The sequence below is a fragment of the Priapulus caudatus genome, unplaced genomic scaffold (genome assembly GCF_000485595.1).
Source record: "Priapulus caudatus unplaced genomic scaffold, Priapulus_caudatus-5.0.1 Scaffold1015, whole genome shotgun sequence".
NCBI classification, from domain to species: domain Eukaryota; kingdom Metazoa; phylum Priapulida; class Priapulimorpha; order Priapulimorphida; family Priapulidae; genus Priapulus; species Priapulus caudatus.
In genome coordinates this window covers 85051-110718 of record NW_014578076.1, presented here as the reverse complement: position 1 = coordinate 110718, position 25668 = coordinate 85051, and the positions used below count along the sequence as shown (strand labels likewise).

The following is a 25668-nucleotide window of genomic DNA, read 5'->3' as shown; positions in this document are numbered from 1 at the left end:
ATCATCATCATCATCATCATCATCATCATCATCTATTACTACTAACTGAGCTCTCTCTCTCTCGCTCTCTCTCTCTGCCCCACGCGTCATTGCAGCACGGGAGTCGTCTACCAGGACAGCTACCTCATGACGCAGCCCAAGTGGAAGAAGGCGCGCTACAGCAGCGGTGACTACACGATCAAGGCCGCCACGTCAGCGCCCGCGCGCTGGCCCGGCACGCAGCCCCTCCGCGCGCTCCTCAGCCGCGAGCGCGAGCAGCAGGACACGCCGCGTCCCACCGTCCTGCTCAGCGAGGCGTTCACCGCCGTCTACCTGAGCATGCTCGCGCACGGCCTGACGACGTACGACGCCGGCGCCCTCTACCGGCTCGTCTCGCACCGCATGGAGGAGGGGATGTGGAACATGCTGTTCGGCGGCGGAGTCAAGAAGCTGCTGAAGGTGTCGCTGCCGCCGCCGCAGAGTAAGTGTCGCTGCCTCTCTACAGTGAGTGTCGTGTGGCGCGTATCCATACTTGCCATATGCCGTACACAATATCCATACTGCCATATGCCANCTTCTCCAGCTCCTCCTCTACTTCCCTCCTCCTCCACAGATGCTGCTAAGCTTCTGTAGTCTCCACGGATCGCACGGCGGCGGGCTGGCATCGGTGAGGCTCCTCTTACTCCTCCTCCTGCTGCTCCTCCTCTTCTCCTGCTCCTCCTCTACCTCCTCCTCCTCCACAGATGCTGCTCAGCTTCTGTAGTCTCCACGGATCGCACGGCGGCGGGCTGGCATCGGTGAGGCTCCTCCCCCTCTTCCTCCTCTTCTTCCTTCATCCTCCTCCATGTTTAGAAGGCTTATGAATTACTTTCCCAAACATATATCAGTCATCCATGTATTATTCATCTCAGTTATTATGATTTATTTTAGTTTCATTACAGTTTCATCGCCATTATTGTCGCCATGAGGTCCCTATAAACAACTAACGACATCTATAGCATAACTACATGTATACACATACGTATAGGTTTCTAATACACACACGAGTACACGACAGTGGTGTCCCATCGTTCACAACATCACACGATCACACAATCTGCACACACACGTACGTACACACGAGCACATTGTGAATTATTATTAACATACTATTACACATGAGGTCATTCATGACTGTGATCTGCGGCGCGTGCCTGACTGATACCTACCTGACACTATCTATAGATACATGTAAGTTCCTATTACACAGGAACTGTGTCCCATATTCCTGTTTTTTCCTTGTTTTTGTTTGTTTTTTTGTTTTTGTTTGTTTGTTTTTAAAACTGATGTTTTCTTTTCTTTTTATTATTTGACTTTGATTTGACCTTGTCTGTGTCTGTGTCTGTGACAGGTGCGGATGGAGTTGACGCTGTTACTGCAGGAGCTGCAGCAGGAGAAGACTCAGCAGCAGCTCCTCTCTCCTCTCCCCTTCCCCACGACCCTCCCGCTCGTGTCCGCGCTCATCGTCAGCCACAAGACGGTGATGGTCAACCCGATACGGCACCTGCAGAACCTCACGCACGACATCCTGCGCACGCTGCACGAGTTCGACGTCCCGCCGGACTACGACTACAAGCTGCGCAAGGTGCTGACGCAGCGCACCCTGGCGGCGGCGCTGTCGGCGTGCATCTACCAGAGCCTGTGCGACAGCGACAGCTTCACGGTGAAAGCGATGAAGTATGACGTGGGCATGGAGGGATTCACGAGGTGAGTAGCTGACCCCCTGCCCTCCCTCCCCCCCCCGCCCCCGCAGCAGCTATGAAGTATGACGTGGGCATGGAGGGATTCACGAGGTGAGTAGCTGACAGTTTGTAACTTGTTCGCGCAGTTTGTAAGTGTTGTCATTGTTGTTGTTATTATTATCGTGATTATTGTTGAGATTATGTGAGCACTTTCTCTGATGATGACGATGGTGATGATGATGATGATCGTTGTTATCAATTGTTATCATTATATGATGATGATGATGATGATGATGATGATGATTTTTGTCATCATTGTTATATATGTTTATATATATATGCATATATAACAATGATGATAAAAATCATCACCACATATATATATATATTATGTATCAACATCATCATCATCATCATCATCATCATCATCTATTACTACTAACTGAGCTTTCTCTCTCTCTCTCTCTGCCACACGCCCGTCATCGCAGCACAGGCAGTTCGAGTCGTCTTCTACCAGCGCACAGCTACCTCATGACGCAGCCCAAGTGGAAGAAGCGCGCTTACGCAGCGTGACTACACGATCCAAGGCCGCCACGTCAGCCCACCGCGCGCTGGCCCGGCACGCAGGCCCCTCCGCGCGCCCTCAGCCGCGAGCGCGAGCAGCAGGACACGCTGCCACCATCACCCCGCGTCCCACCGGTCCTGCTCAGCGAGGCGTTCACCGCCGTCTTACCTGAGCATTGCTCCGCGCACGTTCTGACGACCGTAACGACGCCGGCGCCCTCTACCGGCTCGTCTCGCACCGCATGGAGGAGGGAATGTGCGACATGCTGTTCGGCGGCGGATGTCAAAAGCTGCTTTGAAAGCGTGTCGCTGCCGCGCGCGCCAGTAGTAAGTTTGTCGCTTGCCTCTCTACAGTGAGTGTCGTGTGTGTGCGGCGATGTACTGGTGCATGTGTTAATGAATCGTGTCGTTAATTCTATATGCGCTTCATGCTTCATGCGTTAAATTCTTGTTCATATTCCATGCACCCAATATCCATACTTGCCATATGCCACACACAATATCCAATACTTGCCCATATTGCCGATTACACAATACCATACTTGCCATATGCCATACACCAATATCCATACTTGCCCATATTCCATACACAATATCCATACTTGCCATATGAATTACACAATATCCATACTTGCCATATGCCATACACAATATCCATACTTGCCCCATATGCCCATACACAATATTCATACATTGACATATGCTTCTACACAATATTCATACTTGGCATTATCCCATACAATATCCATACTTGCCATGTATGCCATACACAATATCCATACTTGCCATATGCCATACACAATATCCATACTTGTCCATATTGCCATACACATATCCCACGTCGCGCGGAATGTGACACAATCCATCACATCATCCCTGGCCATGCGTGTACGAAATTACAACATATTGACAACACTAGTAAGATTGTATGTGTAAGATTGCATGTGTAAGATTGCATGTGTAAGATTGCGTGTGTAAAATAATACTAAGATTGCATGTGTAAGATTGCGTGTGTAAGATTGCCTGTGTAAGATTGCATGTGTAAGATTGCCTGTGTAAGATTGCGTGTGTAAGATTGTGTGTGTAAGATTGCGTGTGTAAGATTGAGCGTGTAAGATTGCGTGTGTAAGATTGCGTGTGTAAGTTTGCGTGTGTAAGATTGCGTGTGCGTCTGCTGCAGGGACACGGCTCGTCAGTGATTCTGACCATGAGAAGAAGAAGCGTGTCAACCTGCACATGAAGTTTCTGTCAGGAGGCAACGTGACGTACCAGGTACGCGATCCCTCTCGTTAACGCACCTGCCTCGTTAAACGCTAACGATGCGTGTCGTCTTCCCTCGCGATTGTTTAGTTACGGTCTGTTTACAGGTTTATGTCGTATTAGTATTGTTAAATTTTTGTTTTGAATTATGGTTCGTTCATTTTGCAAATGTGATGTGATTAGAAGCGTGCATATAAAAATGAAGCATAATCTAATGGATTTTGATAGCGGTCATTTTTAAACTCAATATGGTGGCCAGATACCATGCCGATGAAGATGGGTCTCCGATCTCATATAAATGTACATCTCTTAAACTACCTATTGTGCCAGATTTCACACTTGCCAAAAAGTGCGCAATTATATCGCTTAGCTCCTGTACTACCACCCATACCATGGCTAATTAAGACATTTATTAACGTAACATGGATGAATCCATTATTTCATTGATGCGAGAAATATTTTGGCTGTATTTTTGTGTTGTTCGATGACAGTAACGGTTTTACGCTTGTATACGTGATATCATGAGCAGGGGTAGAATTTAACTTGTGAACAAGGGAGTCCAACGGACTCCCTGCCCTCAAAAAGAGAGAGTCCGCAGTCTGAAGTTAAAAACTAAAGATATTAACAATAACGCATGTGCTTATTTTGAAGGTTCATGAGGTTGCACGTCTGCCAAATTTTCTTTGGGAATTTTAATACTGAAACATTCCGCGAGGCCGTGCTCTGGAACGAACTAGTTATTATAGCAGAATTTTCAGGGAGTCACGCGGACTCTTGCATATGTCAAATCAGGGAGTCCGACAGTAAATCAGGGAATAATTTGACTCCGGACTCCCGTTAATTTCGCACCCTGCATGAGCATCATTATCACGGTGATTGTGATTTGATCCAAATCGTTGGCATGATCTATGTGAGATGTTCTTGTGTTTGTTTGTGTAGCCGCAGCAGCAACAGCAGCAGACCCCGGTAGAGCCTGCCGTATCTGAGAAGCCAGCGTACAAAGAGCAGTTTCTTCCTCCAGAAACCAGCATTGCCAGCTTCCTGATGTCAAAGGTACGAAAAGGTCAAAAGTCAAACACACGGCTGTAAACTATAGCAGCAGTCCTCCCGCATGTTCCCTGAAATCTTTACATGTGTGGTGCGATAAGGCCAGTAACGGAATAACAGTGCGCATGTACAATACATATATATACAACATACAATTTATATTATGTAATAATATAATCACAGTAAGCTGTGCAATACATATATATACAACGTACAATTTATACCATGTAATAATATAATAACAGTAAGCTGTACAATACATATATATACAACGTACAATTTATACTATGTAATAATATAATAACAGTGCGCATGTACAATACATATATATACAACGTACAATTTATACTATGTAATAATATAATAACAGTGCGCATGTACAATACATATATATACAACGTACAATTTATACCATGTAATAATATAATAACAGTAAGCTGTACAATACATATATATACAACGTACAATTTATACGATGTAATAATATAATAACAGTAAGCTGTACAATACATATATATACAACGTACAATTTATAACATGTAATAATATAATCACAGTAAGCTGTAGCATTGCTTACGTATACACAATGTACAGTTTATGTCATGTAATAACATAATAACAGTATTGCTCATGTATACACAATGTATAATTTGGGTGGTATTTAATATTACGAAGTGGGTCCATGAACGTGTGTTACGAAGTGGATGGCTACGCGTCCGGTCATCCATTACAAAGCTCAGCACAGATTCCAAAATCCACGTCACGATTAGGCCACGCCCCCTTTCAAATCGTTAATTTTACTGGATTTACTATTGCTTCAAAAGTTACAAAAATACATTTTTTGATAAAATACCTAAAGGTAAGTAATATTATGGTAAAAACTTATTGTTTATTGTTTTTACTGGACAAAATATAGTTGGGTTCACATAAGAAATATATGACTGGACGCGTAGCCTGGTAGCTGGGCATCCGGGTAGCCACGGCCTTAATATTATAATAATGTTTAATATCATTGATGGACCTGATATCATCAGGTACTTGCCATCACCGTGTGTGTGTGACGCTGTTGTTGTTGTTGTTGTTGTCTACAGCCCAGCGAACTAGAGAAGCTGAAGGAGATAGACTACGATTCGGATGAGTCGCTGCCTAGCAGTGATTCGGAGCCTGAGGAGGAGGATGATGACAAGTTGGGCATGGACCAGCCCAAGGTAAGCAGCGCGTCGATGCTCAGCCATGGCCGCCACGGTCGCTCGCACATGCAGCGTCGCACTCGTTGTCAGTGCCGTCGTCACTGCTGCTGCTGCTGTTGCTGCTGCTACTGCTGCTACTGCTGCTGCTACTGCTGCTACTGCTGCTGCTGCTACTGCTGCTACTGCTGCTGCTACTGCTGCTACTGCTGCTGCTGCTGCTGCTGCTACTGCTGCTGCTACTGCTGCTACTGCTGCTGCTGCTGCTGTTGCTGCTGCTAGTTTGTCTTTTCATAAAGTAAAGACGAAGCACTATTGTCATCAGTATCTGTGTCTATTGTTTAAGATAGTGGTGTGTGTGTGCGTGCGTGCGTGCGTGCGTGTGTGCGTGCGTGCGTGCGTGCGTGTGTGAGTTTGTTAGACACTTGGATGGGAGCATTTAGAGTGTTCACATTTAGGATATTAGGTCACAGTTTAAAAAAAATATACGTCAATACAACGTTTGGGATGTTGTCTGAAAGACTGTTGTGAGAATGTTTTGAATTTGTTCGGAGAGAGCCTGAAACTTGCGCTTGAAATATCGCTCATGAGTAAATATCATTGTGCATTATTTTTGTCTTATTCTTGAGTTTTTACAGCTTAACTTTAAAAATTTCGCGCGACTACACTACCAACTACCTGTCTTCGACGTTTACAGGTGGAATGTTGCGAACACTCCGATCCTAACTCGTACAGCTGGTGTCTCATGAGGTTTGCGATCGTGAAGCTGGTACTGAGGAACCTGGAGCGATTCCTTCCCATCCCCGGCCTGGACCTCACCGGTACGTACGCGCGCGTGCGCTAGCGTCGTCGAATTGACTACGTCACGAATTTTCTACGGTAAAATTTGTAAAATTTTTGTTGCCATTTTTTTACATTAAAAGTAAGAACTAACGGGACTAAACGTATCGTTAAATTCTTACCTGATAAGATTGTATATTAACTAGTTAAAAATCCAAAAAACCTGGACGATTTGATATTATGTTCCTGACATTAAGGATACTCTCCACCTTTTGCACGGGTATTGCTCTAGTGAAGATTAAACGTTTATTGGCGAATGAATCGAATCAATCACTTGTTTTATTTATAGAGGAATATATCTCTATGCTCAAGCCAAAAAATTTCATGAAATTTCCAGCACCTAATTATGCTCCCACACAAATTTTGAATTTTTATGTAAAAATGGTATTTTGGATATTTCTCAATTACCAGAAAGAGTGAGAATACAAAATTTTTGCCACATGTTAAGCACAATATGGACCAAAATAGCGCGTCAGGATTTTTCTTTAATTTTAACTGCTGCTGCATCACTAACCTCTCTCTCTCTCTCTCTCCTTCCCCGTTACTGTTACAGAGCTGCCTGTGCTCTCACCGCTAGTCTGTAGCCTACTACACACGCTGAGCGATGGCAGAACTACTGCTGCTGCTCCATCACTAACCTCTCTCTCTCTCTCTTCTCCTTCCCGTTACTGTACAGAGCTGCCTGTGCTCTCACCGCTAGTCTGTAGCCTACTACACACGCTGGAGCGATGGCAGGAACTATACTGCGTTGAGAAGATGTTGATGTTCGATGGCCCGCCGGATAACTACATACCGAACTGCTTCGTTGACACGAGCGTGCCGCATGACAGTCCGTTCATCAACAAGTATCGCGCCATGTTGGAGCCTCACAACACCCCGTTCAAGTAAGTGAGAGAGAGGGGGTGGAGGGAGGGTGAGGGAGAGAGAGGGACTGAGGGAGAGAGAGAGATAGATAGATAGGGAGAGAGAGAGATAGATAGATAGGGCAGGAGAGAGAGAAAGAGGGAGGGAGAGAGACATGAATGCATGCAAGTATACATGTATCTTGTGCGTGCGTGCGTGCGTGCGTGCGTGCGTGCGTCTTACTGATGGTGGTGATTCATCAGTTTAGTATTTTATCTGTTGCAACATGTGTATGAATCGCAAAATATTTTTGCGAGAATAAAATTTTAAATCTGTTGATCAATTAACTAGTAAATTAATGATCGCAGATCGAGACATAAAGCCGCGTTGCCGATCAAGCGTCTGTGGTTGAGTCTCATCCACCAGGAGGCGCTACAGGACGAGTTTGTTCGCTACATCTTCCGGAAGCGGAAGGAGCCGTTCAAGGTAGGGGGTCGCGGTTCCACAGTCTTTCCTTCATCTCGGAAATGCAACCATCCTACGAGTATTCACTCACGGGGTGTTTTCACGAGGGTTTTTTGGTGAAAGCCTTGAGTCGATTCACTCATTGTATTTGTTTCTAGAAAAAATTCTTTGTATTTATATCTATATATTATATCTATATTATTCGTGTATTTATCTTGATTTTGTCCCTCTCTTTAATTATAGTGTCGGCTGCGAATCACTCACAGGGTGTTTTCATGGGGTGTTTTCATGGGGTGTTTTTACGGGGTGTTTTTACGGGGTGTTTTCACGGGGTGTTTTTACGGGGTGTTTTTACGGGGTGTTTTCACGGGGTGTTTTCACAGGGTGTTTTTTATGGGGTGTTTTCACAGGGTGTTCTTTGGTGAAAGGCTTGAGTCGATTCACTCATTGTATTTGTTTCTAGAAAAGATTTTTTTAGTTTGTACTCATCTCGATTTTATCCTAATTAATTATTCAACCCTCTCCTTAATTATATTATAGTGTTGGCTGCGAATCGCTGTCACTGTTCATGTTTACAATCTCGTGTCTATTTCACGTCAAGTTATCGCGTGAGTTTGCTGTCGCGCGTGCTCGTTGGGTTCACCTTACATCGTCTGTCTTCCTCGACCATGAGCGAGCGGCCGTGGAACTCGTGCGGTGACGTCACCATCGTCGTCGTCACGGCAGGGCGTGGCTGGTGTCAACCCCCGGCCTCGTTCATGACGTCACGAGAACGTGTGTGCACGTCACTGCTGTGTACGCGCTGCGATCGTGTCTGCACCCACAATCTTTGCTCCCTTACCCCGTCCGCCCGTCCGTAAGACAGAGCGTGTGTTTCCCGATTACCTCCTCGAAGCTACACTGGAATATTTGAAGCTATAATGGAGCTGTGTGCGCATTTGTGCTCGGCTCACTAACCTTGAAGGCTGCCGATTAGAATTAGAGAGAGAGAAGAAAGGGTCGGCCTTCGTTGAATCTGAGATTTTAGGGCACCGCGGCAAGTTGGAGGGGGAACCAAGGTGGACTTTTTCCTCAAGGAAGGGTTATCAGGGCCACTTGCTTTTTACCGGGCATCTCCTGGAATGCTCTCTATTGTTAGAGCCCTGTAGACCTGGTGACGTTGAGGTTTTCAACCACCGTGTCAGGTCCTGTGTGTTACAGTGGCTAGGTCGAGCGTAGTGTAGTAACCCGAGAAGAAGAATTTTTTTTTACCCAAAATATTTATGTTGGCTTTTAAGAAAGATAAATACACTACATGGCATTTATGTGAAGGGTAAGGAGGTCAATCATGTAGGGTAGTGATGGCAGGCTATTGGTATCTTCTTATTTTAGAGGGGCTTTACAGTGAGTAAGGGGGGGGGGGGGTCAACGACAGCAAGTAAGGAGAGAAAGTGCTACATAACACTTGCTGTCAGTGTCGTCGTGAAACTTCAACCCTAAGCTTTTACTTACTCATTTGCAGACCTGATTCTATCAGAACTTGTGGTTTTTTTAACAAGCTCACTCTAGATCGGTTACCCCGCTAGTGTTAGAATGTCAAGATCTGTCATGCAGTGAATAAAGACGATGGGACAGTGGATGCGTTTGTATGACAGGCTGCCTCCACTGTGACCGTACACAGTGCAACACGTATCAACAGTGGCAGAAACATATCTCATCTCCATCCATCTACATAATCTACATCTCCATCAATCTACATAATCTCCTAGTTCTCTTGGTTGCAGTCATTCGAACTGTTTGCACTTTTAATCAGTATTTTATTAGCTAACACTCGACGATTTTCACGCGGGTTAGTATGAGTGGTTCTGCACCTCCCTTGCACATGCAGGTGCTTCTGCTAGATTCAACCCTAGAACTAGTGATCTAGATAGAATATGCTTATAGATTTGTGTGTTCAGTGCAATACTTGCTTGGTTGTTAGAACGTAAATGTGTTTAAATTTTCCTTTGGGCTCATGTGTCTCGCATTATATTATCTCTGTAAATTTCTACTGTGAAATATTTATTGTATATGTGTGTGCTATATATGTTGACTTTCAGTTTGTACATATATTATTCTTACTTGTGCTTATCATTTAATTGTATTTTCGTTCATTTGTTAGCTATATAAAATTCTTTATAATCGATGTGCAAAAGGATGACATTTCAGTATTATTATTTTTAGCTAAATTTGGCTTTATTGGCTACGTACTAATTTTCACTGCAATATCAATCAATAATCAATGACTAAAATCCTGATAAAAACAAATAATAAGTGTGTAAGTGAATGTCACTGTACTGCCTCTTCTGGTTATGACATACAATGCTTTAATCAAAATTTGAAAATTAATTTAAATTCAAAGCATTAATTTTAGGTTTCGTGCATTATACACTGGGTACTTATAAGGGATAAATAATATATTTATCTATTGACAAACTCATTGCCCGTAAAAGCTAGTAGTATAGTATTACTGTATGTAATAAGATACTTATCTGAAAGAAGGAGAAAAAACTGAAATATTTCTGTCCTTGATCGTTTTCATCATGAGAAAGTTTCCGTTGTTGCACGTGCAGTAATAAACAACAGTGACAACAGAGAGAGAGAGAGAGAGAGGCAGATCGAACATGCCGGTCATTACTTGAATCAGGGTTTTAGTAAGTTATTATTCATTGATGATTCACTGATTCATTTATTTGATATTGAACGGTGAATATTTAAACGCAGCCTAGGTCGAAGCCAAAGTTAACTAACAATAATGCTGCGGACTTGAACAATGTTATCCTTTACGATATATTGTTACAGGTAAATGTTAAATTGTGCATCTATCAAAGTCTGCTGTTCGTAAGCTTTGCATGCTTTCAGATACAGAAGAGAAAGCATTCACGTACACACGACGGTGGAATCGTCGAGCGTGTGTGTGTACGCACGCGCACGCGCACTCGCTATTGTTTCTTGTGTTTCATGTTTGTGTTTGCTTCTGTGTTCTCTGCTGACTATAGGCATCTAGGTCTGTTGTCGTGCCCAGTGAGTCACCGAGCCTGCCTCGCACTGCCTCCACCTCACGGTTTTACACCCAACAACCATCGCCACAACAACAACAACAACAACAACAACAACAACGCTCCCAGGGCTCCACCCTGGTGCCCTCGCACACCATGCCAACTCTCAGGAGGAAGATATCTGTACCGGCAATGCTCAGCGGTGGCAGTCACTTGATATCGACGGGTCCTACGAGGAAGATATCCCTGATGTCCTTGTCGTCTGCGGCATACATGGGGGTCTGTTATGCTTTACCGTGTCGCCCTCTAGTGGCAGGTGGCATGTTGCAGTCTGTTAGCGATAGTCAGTGTGGAGTGAGCAGCTCTGGTAGTTGTGGTGTGCTTTAATTACACGTGGTGGCGGGCAGCTTTTCGAGGAGCCGTTATACGTACAGTCGCCCCTCACGCGCCGCATCCGTGATGTCAGAGCGACTAACGCCGGTGATTTATAAACGGTAAAAATAATTTATCCGCGGTTAAATTATGTGTCAAAGCCTCTGATTGGGTAAAAGGGCTATAATTTAACCGCGGTTAAATAATTTTTACTGCGGTGAATATAATCATTTCTGAGTACGACTGCCAACCATGGCGTGTTGACTCGCACGCGCGGACGCAGATGTTTCCTAAAATACATTTCGGTTTATTGGTGGCGATTGTACGTATATCGACTTCACGCTTTGTACTAATCGGTCCCCGGAATTAACATAGAATGACGAGTAGTCGTTTGCACAGAGACTGTCGACACTAACACACTACTACTACTACATAGTTCAGATTTACCCTGTAGTACCATCTATACCCCAACACTACCTCTATTCCTCACCAGTTAATAGTCTACTCAGTCTTAATAGTCTAACGTACACTCAGCGCAGATGTGAGGTTTCTATTTTTGATTTTTATAGCAAAGGCAGCTAGATTACTAATATAACAGCGTTTTGCAGTCTTCGTCCATAAACCTCATCTTCATAAGTGCTATACATCTGTGTAGGTCCATCGTCGGAAACGCTTTTGATATATTTTTTCTGGGAGCGGTTAATTCTTTAAATGCTATCTAACTGCTATCTTAAAACAACTAGCCTGAAAAAACAACGTCTCCTTGTACATCCGAATCAATTTTAATCCTGTGCAATTGGCCATTTATAACTCAAACTAGACTTAATATTAATAATGCTCCCAATAAAATCAAACATCGCAATAATAAAATCATGCTTAATCAATCGTTCATGCTTATAATAGCGACATATAATAATAATAATGATAATTAATACGATAATAATGATTATATGAATAACGTTAATAATGGTAATATACATAACGATAACAACGATAGTAGTATATCGTAACAGCACTGACTCACACGTGCATAATGTAATATACGCATAACACGCGTCCAACCCCCCATTAGCAGCAGTATTGCGGGGGTTAAAAATCGCACAGCTTCCGCAGAACTAATGACGGACTACAATCCAGGATGGCAACGACTGCATCATGTCTGATCATGCCGCCGGGTTTCTGAGGTTCAAGGAAGGCACGGGCGGTGTCCTCGCCGGGGGAGCATGAGGGGTCACCGCGGGGGGGCATGAGGGGTCTCCGCGGGGAGCTGGTTCCCTTCCTCCTCCTCCTCCCCCGCCCCACACGGGCGCGGTCTCTCTCTTTCTCGCACGACGTTTTTTTTTTTTTGATTCTTGGGGTGTCGCTGTGGTCGTGGGAATTTTACGTGTAGGTAGGTTTTCGCTGGTGGTTTGCAGTGCATCCTGCCACGCGCTCTCTCTCTCTCTCTCTCTCTCTCTCTCTCTCTCTCTCTCTCAGGACATGGAATGAGGTCTGATTGCCACTGCATGCGTCTCCACTGCGTGCGTGTGGAAGTAGTTATTGATGCCTTGCCTTCGCCGACATTTACTGTAGTCCTCGAATATACCTTGCTGACGCTAGTGTTGGCTAGTGTTGGTTAGTGTTGGCTAGTGTTGGCTAGTGTTGCCGTACGAGACGCGAGCGTCGCTCAACGTTGCTGCGATAATTGTACATTTGTACGTTTCGTCGCGGATTTTCATTCTCTCGTGATCCCATCTCTACTGATCTCTCTCTCTCTCCTGGTCGCTCTCTCGTCTACTCTCTCTCTCTCTCTCTCTCTCTCCTCGCTCTCTCTCTCTCTCTCTCTACCCTCTCCTCTCTCTCATTCTCTCTCTCTTCTCTTCCCAGCCTCTCTCTCTTCTCTCTGCTCTCTCTCTCTCTCTCTCTCTCTCCTCTCTCTCTCTCTCTCGTCTCCCGCTCCTTCTCTCTCTGTCTCACTCGTGCTATACTTCATCCCATCCGTAGTTGTAGATGTGTTTCGATGATGTTTCGTACTCTCATGTAATCTCGCACTAAACTGTGAGCTGTCAACCATACATGCAAACGAACATCGTGGATTACGTGTTCATCTTTTACTACCCGAGATATAACGATCTTGAAATCATCACGAAAGCACTAGTCCTGATTACGAAAATATATGTTCATAGAGAAAGCCGAGAGCAGTTGAAATGTAACCTGTGTCCTCCTACAAAGTTAGCCAGCAGGTCCAGACTGGGGGGACAGAGGGGGGTTTAGATCAGAGAGGGTTTGATGCTATTTCAGACAACTGCCATTATTAACTTGTAAATGGTGATAGAGGATCTCACTGCTACGGTCACGTTACATCTCGTGTCTGTTATTTACGGTATGCAGGACAACGTCAACTTTGCATGCCGCATCAAACAGTATAGGAATACTTGTTAGTATTGACGCCCCGAGTCTGATGTATAATATTTGTATATTACATGGGGTTATAGTAATATATCTATTATCAGAGGGTTAACAATGGGGAACAAGATATTGCCATTTATTAACCCCTGAGACTAGATATAGTATATGTTGACAACACAGATAGTGATATATGATTGGTACATTATAATATATGGTTATATATTACAATGTATTGTATATTATACGTAGTTATATGTAGGTAAACATCATATATTATATAGTGTGTATCGTAGTGACATGTATGTATATATATATATAAGTGAAGTTATACATGGATGCTTTGTCATGGGGTACTGAAGTTCCGGAGTCGACGACGCATGGCTGACTCTGGTGACAGGAGACATTTTCGTTGTTGGCTGCGCTGTCCCTGCGCGAGAAGGCAGTCTACACACTCACAATCACGCTTCATGTGTTTAATGGGCGGGGAGGAGTGGGGTGGGAGAGAGCGAGGTGGAGCGCTCTGAGAAGGGGTGAGTTTGGGAGCGTTGTGAATGTGCGTAGTATGGGGGTCGCGGGAACAATTCGACGAGATGCGGAGAGAGGGATAGGGCAGCGACCGGTGATTGGTAGGCGTCGGGGCTTTGGGGTTAAACCGGGGGGCGAGAGAGCGAAAGGGGAGTGGAGTAGGGAGAGAGACGGAGAGCCAATGCGCGAGACGATGAGACGATGAGATGCTGAGCCGAGCTGACGAGGAGAGACGAGAGAGTGAGTCTTTTGAATGCGAGTCAGGGAGAGGAGAGAGGGAGAGGGGGCGAGCAGAGGGCGGACGGAGACGGTTAAGGGTTTTAGGACGAGAGTGTGAGGATATGTGAGAGAGCGGGGAGTGGGCGAGGGTTTGAAGACGAGCTGGAGAGATGGCGGAGAGAGTAGGCGAGAAAGAGAGAGCGAGAGAGAGAGAGACGAAGAGGGGAGAGAGAGGAGAGGGAGGGGCGGGANCTCTCTCTCTCTCTCTCTCTCTCTCTCTCTCTCTCTCTCTCTCTCTCTCTCTCTCTCTCTCTCTCTCTCTCTCTCTCTCTCTCTCTCTCTCTCTCTCTCTCTCTCTCTCTCTCTCTCTCTCTCTCTCTCTCTCTCTCTCTCTCTCTCTCTCTCTCTCTCTCTCTCTCTCTCTCTCTCTCCCATCCTCTCTCTCTCTGTCTCACTCTCTATCTTCACCCATCCGTGTGTATGTGTGCGTGCATGTTTCTCTCTCATGTAATCTCACTAACTACTGTCACCATACATGCAAACTAACATCGTGTTACGTGTTCATCTTTTACTACCGAATATAACAGTCTTGGAAATCATCACGAAAGCCTAGTCCTGATTACGAAAATATATGTTAGAGAAAAGCCCGTAAAAATGAACTTGTCCTCCTCAAAGTTTACCGGTCCCAGACTGGGGGGGACAGAGGGGGGTTAGGGTGATGCTATTTCCAACACTGATTATAACTTGTAAGGTATACGTCACTCATACGTCACTCATCTCGTGTCTTTATACGTATGCACACTCAACTTTGCATGCACAAACAGTATAGACATGTGTTATATTTAGACGCCCCTTGTGTATATATTTTATATACATGTATATATATATTATATATCAGGGGTTAACAATGACAAATTTGCCATTATTAACCCCTGATATATATATATGTGTACACACATATATATATGTGTACATATATATATGTATATATACATGTATGTATATATACATATATATATGTGTACACACATATATATATATATGTATATATACATGTATGTATATATATATATATATATATACATGTATTGTCATGGGGGTACTGGTCGGTGACAGACGCATGCTGACTCTGGTGACAGGAGACATTTGTTGTGAGCTCGTGTCATGCGCGAGCGTCTACACATCAACATCATTCATGTGTTAATGGGGGGGTGGGGTGGGAGGTGACGTGGGGTGGGAGCTTTATGTAGCTAGGTGGGGGTGGGGTGGGAGGTGATGTGGGTGGGAGTCTTTAGCTTTTGTGTAACGGGGGGCGGGAAGTGAAGTAGGTGAGCTTATGCGGGGGGGGGGTAAGTTTATGTACAGGTGTGTTTGTGGGGAGTGGGTAAGTTTATGTAGGGCAGGTGTGTTGGGGGAGTGGGTAAGGTTTATGTAGCAGTGTGTTGGGGAGTGGGTAAGGTTTATGTGCAGTGTGTTGGGGGGAGTGGGTGAGGTTTATGTAGCAGGTGTGTTGGGGGGAGTGGGTAAGGTTTATGTAGCAGGTGTGTTGGGGGAGTGGGTAAGGTTTAGTAGGCAGGTGTGTTGGGTGGAGTGGTAAGTTTATGTAGCAGGTGTGTTGGGGGGAGTGGGTAAGGTTTATGTAGCAGGTGTGTTGGGGGGAGTGGGTAAGGTTTATGTAGCAGGTGTGTTGGGGGGAGTGGGTAAGGTTTATGTAGGCAGGTCGTGATTGGGGGAGTGGGTAAGGTTTATGTAGGAAGGTGGTTGGGGGAGTGGGATAAGGTTTTATGTAGCAGGTGTGTGGGGGAGTGGGTAAGGTTTATGTAGCAGGTGTGTTGGGGGGAGTGGGTAAGGTTTGATAGCAGGTTGTTGGGGGAGTGGGTAAGGTTTATGTAGGCAGTGTGTTGGGGAGTGGTAGGGTTTATGTAGCAGGTGTGTTGGGGGGAGTGGGTAAGGTTTATGTAGCAGGTGTGTTGGGGGGGAGTGGGTGAAAAAGTTTATGATAGCCAGGTGTGGTTGGGGGGAGTGGGTAAGGTTTATGTAGCAGGTCGTGTTGGCGGGAGGGGTAGGTTTTATCGTACGCAGGTGTGTCTGGGGAAGTGGGTAAGGTTTATGTAGCAGGTGTGGTTGGGGGGGGTAAGGTTTAATGAGGCAGTGTGGTTGGGGGGGAGTGGTCAGGTTTTGTAGCAGGTTGTTGGGGGGGGGTGAGAGGTTTGTATTGTAGCAGGTGTGTTGGGGGGGGAGTGGATAAGGTTTATGTTATCAGGTGTGTTGGGGGGGGGGTGGTAAGGTTTATGTAGCAGGTGTGTTGGGGGATGGTAAGGTTTATGTAGGCAGGTCGTGTTGGGGGAGTGGGTAAGGTTTTATGTAGGGGGGCAGGTGTGTTTGGGCGGAGTGGTGAGAGGTTTAATTGTAGCAGGTGTGTGGGGGGAGTGGGTAAGCGTTTATATGTAGCAGCAGGTGTGTTGGGGGAGTGGGTAAGGTTTATGTCAGCAGGTGTGATTTGGGGAGTGGGGTAAGGTTTTATGTAGCAAGGTGTGTTGGGCGGATGTGGGTAAGGTTTATGTAGGGCAGGTGTGTTGGGGGGAGTGGTAAGTTTATGTAGGCAGGTGTGTTATGGGGGGAGTGGTAAGGCTTTAATTGTAGCAGGCTGTGTTGGGCGGAAAGTGGTAAGGCGCTTTATGTAGGCAGGTGTGTTGGGGGAGGGGTAAGGTTTTATGTAGCAGGTGTGTTGGGGGGAGTGGTAAAGGTCTTTATGTAGCAAGGTGTGTTGGGGGGAGTGGGCTAGGCAGGTTTATGTAGAGGTGTGATCTGGGGGGACGTGGTAAGTTTATGCTAGCCAGGTGCCTGTTGGGGGAGTGCGTATCAAATGTATGTAGGCAGGTGTGTTGGGGGAGTGGGTAATGGTTATTGACAGGTGTGTTGGGGGAGTGAGGTAAGGGTTTATGTAGCAGGTGTGTTGGTGGAGTGGGTAAAGGTTTATGTAGCAGGTGTGTTGGGGGAGTGGTAAGGTTTTATGTAGCAGGGGTTGGGGGGAGTGGTAAGCGTGTATGTAGCAGGTGTGTTGGGCGAGGGGTAAGGTTTAATGTAAGGCAGTGTGTTGGGGGGAGTGGAGGTAAGGTTTTAATGTAGGGCAGGTGTGTTGGGGGAGTGGGTAGTTTATGTAGCAGGTGTGTTGGGGGGAGTGGGTAAGGTTTATGTAGCAGGTGTGTTGTTCGGAGTGGGTAGGTTATGTAGCCGGATGTTTGGGGGAGTGGGTAAGGTTTTATGTAGGGCAGGTTGTTGGGGAGTCGGGTAAGGTTTATGTGCAGGTGTGTTGGGAGGAGTGGGTAAGGTTTTATGTACAGGTGTGTTGGGGAGTGGGTAAGGTTATGATAGCAGGTGTGTTGGGGGGAGTGGGTCAGTTTATGTAGCAGGTGGTGTTGTGGATGTGTAAGGTTTTCATTACTGCAGGTGTGTTGGCAGGGAGTGGGTAAGGTTATGGTAGCAAGTGTGTTGGGGGGGGTAAGGTTTATGAGCAGTGATGTTGGGGGAGTGGGTAAGGTTCAATTGTTAGCAAGGGGTGTTGGGGGGAGTGGTAAAGGTCTTATGTGGGCAGGTGTGTTGGGGGAGTGGTGAGGTTTATGTAGGCAGGTGTGTTGGGGGGAGTGGGTAAGGTGTAATGTAGCAGGTGTGTTGGGAGTTGGGTAAGGTTTATGTAGCAGCGTGTATTCTGGGGAGTGGCGTAAGGTTTTATGTAGCCGGCTGTGTTTGGGGAGGGAAGTGGGTAAGGTTATGTAGGCAGGCTTGTGTGTTGCGGGGAGTGGGGGAGGTTATGTAGGCAGGTGTGTTGGGGAGGGGGGTGGGTAAGGTTTTGTAGCCACGGTGTGTTGGGAGGAGATAGGGAGTAAGGTTTAATGTAGCAGGTGTGTTGGGGGAGTGGGTAGGTTATAGTGAGGCGAGGTGTGGGTATGGGGGAGTGGGTAAGGTTTACTGTACAGTGTGTTGGTTGGGAGTGGTGAGGTTTATGTAGCAGGTGTGTTGGGGGGAGTGGGTAGAGGTTTGATGTAGGCATGGTGTGTTGGGGGAGTGGTAAGGTTTATGTAGCAGGATGTGTTGGGGGAGTAGCGGTAAGGTTTATGTGAGCAGGTGTGTTGGTGGGGATGGTAAGGTTTTATGATACAAGTGTGTTGGGGGAGTGGGTAAGGTGTTAGAAGGTGTGTTGGGGGAGTGGGTAAGGTTATGTAGAGGTGTGTTGGGAGAGTGGGTATTTATGTTATTAGCAGGTGTGTTGGGATGGAGTGGGGTAAGGTTTATGTAGCAGGTGTGTTGGGGGGAGTGGCGTAAAGGTTTATTAGGGCAGTGTGCTTGGGGGAGTGGGGGTAAGGTTTATGTAGCAAGAGTGTGTTGGCGGGGAGTGGGTGACGGTTTATGTAGGGAGCAGGTGTGTGGGGGGATGTAAGAGTTTATGTAGGCAGGTGTGTTGGGGGAGTGGGTAAGTGTTATATGTAGGCACGGTGTCGCGCGGAGGAGTGAGTAAAGGTTATGTAGCGAGGATGTTTGAGGAGTAGGCGTAAGCGTTTATGTAGCAGGTGTGTTTGGCAGGGAGTGGTATAGGTTTATGTAGCCGGTGTGTTGGGGGGGGGTGGGTAAAGGTTTATGTAGCAGTGTAGTGGGGGGAGTCCGCGCGGGGAGTGTAGTTATAGCTAGCAAGTGTGTCAGTTGGGGCGAGATGGGTAGGGTGTTTATGTAGGCAGTGTGTTGGGGGGAGTGGGTAAGGTTTATGTAGCAACGTGTGTTGGGTGGACGTGAGGTAAAGGTTGTTAATGATAGGCAGGTGTGTTGGGGGAGTGGGTAAGGTTTATTGTACAGGTGTGTTTGGGGCAGTGGGTAAAGTTTATGTAGCAGGCTATCTGTTTGGGGAGTGGTAAAGGTTTATGTACAGGTGGTTTTGGGGGGGGGGTGGGTAACGGTTATATGTTTAGCAAGGTGTGTTGGGGGAGTGGGGAGGTTTATGTTTTAGCAGAGTTTGTTGGGGAGTGGTAAGGTTTATGATAGCAGGTGTGTTGGGGCGAGCTGGGTAAGGTTTATGTAGCAGTGTGTTTGGGGGAGTGGGTAAGGTTTTATGTAGCAGGTAGTGTTGGGGGAGTGCGGTGAAGGTTTATGTAGGGCGCCAGGTGTTGTTGGGGGAGGTGGGTAAGTTTTGTTTATGTAGGCAGCGTGTGTTGGCGGGCAGTGGGTAACGGATATTATGTAGCAGCTGTGTTGGACGGGAAGTGGTAAAGGTTTATGTAGCGGTGTGTTGGGAGAGTGGGTAAGGTTATGTGAGCAGGTGTGTTTGGGGGGGGGGGGTGGTAAGGTTTATGTAGCAGGTGTGTGGCGGGAGTGGTATAGAGTTATGTAGCAGGTGTGTTGGGGGAGTGTAAGGGTTTATGTCAAGGCAGGTGGTGGGGGGAGTGGATACAGGTTATTGTAGCAGGTGTGTGGGGGAGTGGGTAAGGTGTGTATGTAGAGAGTGTGGGTTTTGGGGGGAGTGGTAAGGTTTATGTGGGTATGCAGTGAGGGGGGGGTAAAAGGCTTTATGTGGGTACTGGTGTTAGTGGAGGGTGGGTAAGGTTTTTATTGTGGGGTAGCTGGTTGATGGCGCGTGCGGGCTAAGGTTTATGTGGGTACGGTGAGGGCGGTGGGTAAGGTCCGCTTTATGTGGGTGAGCGGTGAGGGGGGTGGGTAGCAGCCTTTATGCTGGGTACGTGAGGGGGTGGGTAAGTTAATGTGGAGCGGGTGAGGGGGTGGTAAGGTTTTATGTGTGCGTGACGGTGAGGGGAGTGGGTAAGCGTTTATGTGGGCGTGACGGTGGAGGCGGTGGGTAAGGTTATGTGGGTACGGTGAAGGGGTGGTAAGGTTATGTGGGTACGGTGAGGGGGTGGTAAGTTTATGTGGGTACGGTGAGGGGTGTGGGTACAAGGTTTATGTGGGTACGCGTGAGGGGTGGTAGGTTTATGTGGGTACGGTGAGAGGGGTGGGTAAGGTTTTATGTGGGTATGGACGCGGTAGGGGGTGGTAAGGTTTAATGTTGGGTACCGGTGAGGGGGTGGGTAAGGGCTTTATGGTGGGTACGGTGAGGGGTGGGTTACAGGTTTATGTGGGTACGGTGAGGGGGTGGGTAAGGTTTATGTGGGTACGGTGAGGGTGGGTAAGGTTTATGTGTACGGCTGAGGGGGTAAGGTTTATGTGGGTACGGTTGAGGGTGGTAAGGTATGTGGTACGGTGAGGGGTGGGTAAGGTTTATGTGTACGTGAGGGGTGGGTAAGTTTATGTGTGGACGTTAGGGGGTGGGTAAGGTTTATGTGGGTACGGTGAGGGGGTGGGTAAGGTTTATGTGGGTACGGTGAGGGGGTGGGTAAGGTTTATGTGGGTACGAGTGAGGGGTGGTAAGGTTTATGTCGGGTACGGATGAGGGGGTGGGTAAGGGTTTTATGTCGGTACGGTGAGGGGGTGGTAAGGTTTATGTGGGTACCGTGAGTGGGGGGTGGGTAAAGGTTATGTGGGTACGGAGGGGAAGTGGGTAAGGTTTAGTGAGTACGTGAGGGGGTGGGTGAAGTTGGAGTGCGTGGACGTGGGGGGTGGTACAGGACGTGTGTGTATCGATTGATTGATCGATCGATCTATCGGTGGATTGTCATCATTGTTCTCACGCTCTCGCCTGCAGGACAGTGGAGTGGACGTGGGAGATGGACACTCACATTCCCACCGCCTGCCGATGAAGATCATCCACAAGGAACAGGACAGCATCACGGCTTTCTGCATCAACATGGTAGGTTGCTGTTGTGAACGAGGGATAAGGCTGGGATAGTGGTGAACGAGGGTAGCTGTGCTGGTGTGTACGAAGGGTGAAGGTTGCCGGTGGTGAGCGAGGGTAATGGCTGCTGTGGTGAACGAGGTAGGCTGGTGGTGGTGAAGCGAGGGTAGGCTCTGTGTGAACGAGGGTAGGTGCTGGTGGTCTGAACGAGGGGTAGGGCTGCTGGTGGATGAACAGGGTAGGCTGCTGGTGGTGAACGAGGGTAGGCTGGTAACACACACACGTGTGTGAGCGAGGGTAGGCTGCTGGTGGTGAACGAGGGTAGGCTGGATGTGTGAACGAGGGCTAAGCGCTGCTGGTGGCTGCGGGGGCGAGGAGGCTGGCTTCGGTGGTGAAGCCGAGGGTAGGCGTGCTGGGGTGACGAGGGTAGCTGCTGTGTGACGAGGGTAGGGCTGCTGGTGGTGAAACGAGGGGTAGGCCTGCAGGGGGGTGGTGGTGACAACGAGCGGTAGGCTTGGTGTCGGTGACGAGGGTAGGCTGGCTGGTGGGCGAGGTAGGCTGGTGTGGTGAGAGCGAGGTAGCTTGCTGTGGTCGAACGCGGGTAGCTGCTGGTGTGACGAGGGATAGACTGCCTGGTGTGTAACGAGGTAGGCTGCGTGTGAACCGAAGAAGGTAGGCTGCTGGTGTGAAGCGAGGGTAGGGTGCTGGTGGTGGAACGAGAGGGTAGGCTGCTGGTGGTGAACGACGGTAGGCCTGGCTGTTGGTGAACTGAGGGTAGGCTGCGTGGTGGGAAGCGAGGGTAGGTGCTGTGTGAACCGCGGGTAGCTGCTGGTGGTGAACGAGGTACGGCTTGCTGTGGTGAACGAGTAGGCTTGGTAACCACACGATGTGTGAAGCGAGGGTAGGCTGCTGGTGTGGACTGAGGTAGGCTGCTGGTGGTCGAACGAAGAGGTAAAGGTTGCTGGGTGAACGAAGGGTGGCTGTGGTGTAGAATCGAGGTAGGCTGGCTTGGTGTGAGAGGTAAGACTGCGGTGTGAACGAGCGGTAGGGCTGGCTGGTGGGATGAACGAGGGTAGGCTGCTGGTGGTGAACGAGGGTAGGCTGCTGGTGGGATGAAACGAGGGTAGCTGCTGCGGCTGGTGAAGAAGGGTAGGTCTGGTGTGGGAACGATGGGTAGGCTGCTGGTGGTGAACGAGGGTAGGCTGCTGGTGGTGAACGAGGGTAGGCTGCTGGTGGTGAACGAGGGTAGGCTGCTGGTGGTGAACGAGGGTAGGCTGGTAACACACACACGTGTGTGGGAGGCGTAGCGCTGCTGCAGTAACACAGCAGTGAGTGAGTGGTGGTAGGCTGGTGGTAACACAGCAGTGAGTGAGTGGTGGTAGGCTGGTGGTAACACAGCAGTGAGTGAGTGGTGGTGGTAAGGCTGGTGTACACCACACGCTTCCCAGCTCCGGACAGCCACCACGCCTTCGACATGACGCCTGGTGAACCAACTAGTTCGAAATGAGTTGAAAACCCAACTAGTTCTGATTTCGAACATTTTCATTTCCATTATATATAACCAATTGTAAAATCTAGAAAACGCAGCCAGCAGTCCTGCTCAAAAGTTACCGGTCCCAAACTGGGGGGTGTCTGCTAAGTCCATCACTGACACTCAATTTGTCTTCCCTATCGTTAACTATTTGTAGATATTTTTGCATAGGTGTGACTCATTTTAAAAACTGAGAGAGATGCAAAAGTTATCGAAACGACGGACGTGAATGAAAGGAGCGGATATTTGTAATCTGTTCGACACAAATCTCGTCGTCTCTGTAACTTGCGATATTACGTCGCTTGCTGTGTCTCCGTCTTTCACTCGGCTCACGCCCTGATTCCCATCCTCCCCGTCAGGTCTCTCACACAACGATCGCCATGGCAACGTCGAAGGATCTACAGGAGCTGGACATCAGTAAGATCCTCGAGCAGCCATCTTGGCTCGACGATGACACTGAGTATGACATACTACACCTGAACAGGTATGCAGAGGTAGAAATTAACTTTTGAACACGGGAATCCAACGGACTCCCTACCCTTAAAAAGAGGGAGTCCTCAGCAAAAAGAGGGAGTCCTCAGCAAAAAGAGGGAGTCCGCAGCAAAAAGAGGGAGTCTGCAGTCTGAAGTTCAAAATTAAAGATATTAACAATAACGCATGTGTATAGTTTTAAGATTCATGCGGTTGCACGTCTGCCAAAGTTTCTTTGGTACTTTATTTTAGTTTTTTTGTTCTGAAAGATACGGGTAATTCCGGCCTTTTTTTTTTTTGGTCGAGGTCGTAGGGGTTATTATTTGTCCAGTTATTTTATTTTCAGGAGTTCACACGCGACTCTTCTGCACTAGGTCAATCAGGGAGTTCCGACAGTAATATTCTATGGAGTATCTGGACCTCCCGGCACTCCGCGATAATTTCGACATTTCTTTGTTTTTTGTTTTCCCGTATATATGTATGTGGCCGCGATGGAAAACTCGAGGCCTATGAGTTCCAAATTTCTCAGCTAATCGGACGCGTGCGTGCGTATGCGTGGCCGCTCGCGTTGCCAGTACTAACGGGCTGGGTAATCGTAATGCGGCGCATGGCGTAGTGAGCATTTGTGGGCGAGGTGCCCACGCGTGCGAGCGACAGACACGCACGGCATCTAGGTTAAGAAGCAGGAGTCAAATACACGCTGCGTGCGTGCGCGCGTGGCACACTGTGACAAGTGACGATGACATAGTTACGGGGTGTTAGCAGACGCTGCTGACACAAGAGACGTTCCACACGACAAGACGGTGAAGCAGACTCACGCTACTACACACACACGTACACGGACACTAGCACCGACCGGACTTTTCGGACACCGGCACACCAGGTCTCACATCGCCAAATCGACAGAAGCCAAGAACGTGTGTCTGTGCCGGACACCGCCTGCAGTGCCCCCAGCGCAACACAAGGCCTCAGCGTGCCAAACGGTACACGATGAACCACGCAACGCACGACGGGGCACACACACACGTCACGGCCACACACGGCACACGGCACGACACACGCCGACACAGAGCGAGAGAACGTGTGTCATCGTGGGACACGCTGGTACCGCCGGCCAGCCGCAAGGCTGTGTGCAAGCGCTGTGTGACACCATGCACACACCCGCACGCCACACGACGGCACGCAACGCACGCACGCACGCACGCACGCACCACGAGCTAAGAACGTGGTGTCTGTGCCGGACGACGTTCGCTGCCCCAGCGCAAGGCTGTAGTGCAAGGGTGTCGTGGAACACACATGCACACACGCACGCACGCACACACTGCACGCACGCACGCACGCACGCACGACACGCACGCACGACAGAGCAAGAAACGTGTGTCTTGTGGGACACGCTGCTGCCCAGCGCAGGCGCTGCGGTGCCAAGGTAGTGAACACACCACCGACGCACGGCACACACGCACGCACACACGCACACACAGCACACAGAGGCGAAAAGCATGGTGTCTGTGAGCCACACCTGCGTTTCAACTGTCCACGACCACGGCTTCGCGCCACGTTCCTCTCTCTTATGACAGAATGGGATTTAGATGCATCGTTTTCTGCTCGATCATTCGTTGCTCTTGTGTTTTTCGCGCAGCGTTCAACTGTCACGACCACGGCTCGCGCCACGTTTCTCTCTCTATCTCGCTCTGAATCATTCGTTGGTGCTCTTGTGTTTTATCGTTCGCAAATTGCTTGGGGCTTCAACTCACGGACCCACGGTGGTCCTCGCCTGGCGTCATCAGTAATAAGTGCGTATTGTTATAGGTATACGGTCGCCAGCATCAGTTTGATCATGTCAGCGCGAGGAGAGCATCGTAAAAAAAAGTTGATCCTTCTCGGACGGGTGGGGCGTGCGGATTAAAGTTCCGTCCGCTTACCTCAGCACAGGCTAGGTCATCTCGTCGGATCGTTGACTCCTCGGGTCGTTTCCCTCTCGGGTCTCGACGTTCTCGTACTCGTTGCGTCTTGTTGTGTCTCTCTCTCTGTTTGTCTGTCGTCCCCTCTCGCTCTCGCTCTCTCTCGTCTCTCTCTCTCTCGGGTCTCTCTCTCTCGTCCTCTCGCTCTGCTCTCTCTCTCGTTTTTTCTTCGCCTGCTCTCGCGCTCAGTCTCTCTCTCTCTGCTCGAATCTCTCCTTAAGCGTCGTCTCTCTCCAATCAATCAACTCTACTCAACTCTCTCGTCTCCTCTCTCTGCTCTTCCTCTGCGTGGTTCTGGTCGTCAAGTGAATCTTCCTCCCTCGCTCTCTCTCTCTCTCTCTCCCGTGCGATGCCATTGGGCTACTCCTCCTCGCATGGCTCCTCTGATCTGGCCCATATCTGGTCTCAGAACTTCGGCTATGGGCGATCTCTCTCTCTCTCCTCTCTCCTCTCTCTCTCTCTCTCGGTCTTCGCAACTGCCTCGTCAGTTGCATACATTGCGC

The 25668-nt window shown here is 48.1% G+C and overlaps 1 protein-coding gene across 1 annotated transcript; it reads left to right on the top strand.

The window, feature by feature from the left end:
- The first annotated feature begins 126 nt into the window (after positions 1 to 126).
- On the top strand, positions 127 to 23245 carry LOC106814970 (dmX-like protein 1). Its single transcript, XM_014819367.1, has 10 exons — positions 127 to 460; positions 3445 to 3536; positions 4464 to 4577; positions 5663 to 5779; positions 6456 to 6579; positions 7275 to 7482; positions 7810 to 7927; positions 10924 to 11202; positions 21113 to 21217; positions 23093 to 23245. Exons 1-10 carry the CDS (start codon positions 127 to 129, stop codon positions 23243 to 23245), a joined length of 1644 nt encoding a protein of 547 aa, XP_014674853.1.
- The last annotated feature ends 2423 nt before the right edge of the window (positions 23246 to 25668 follow it).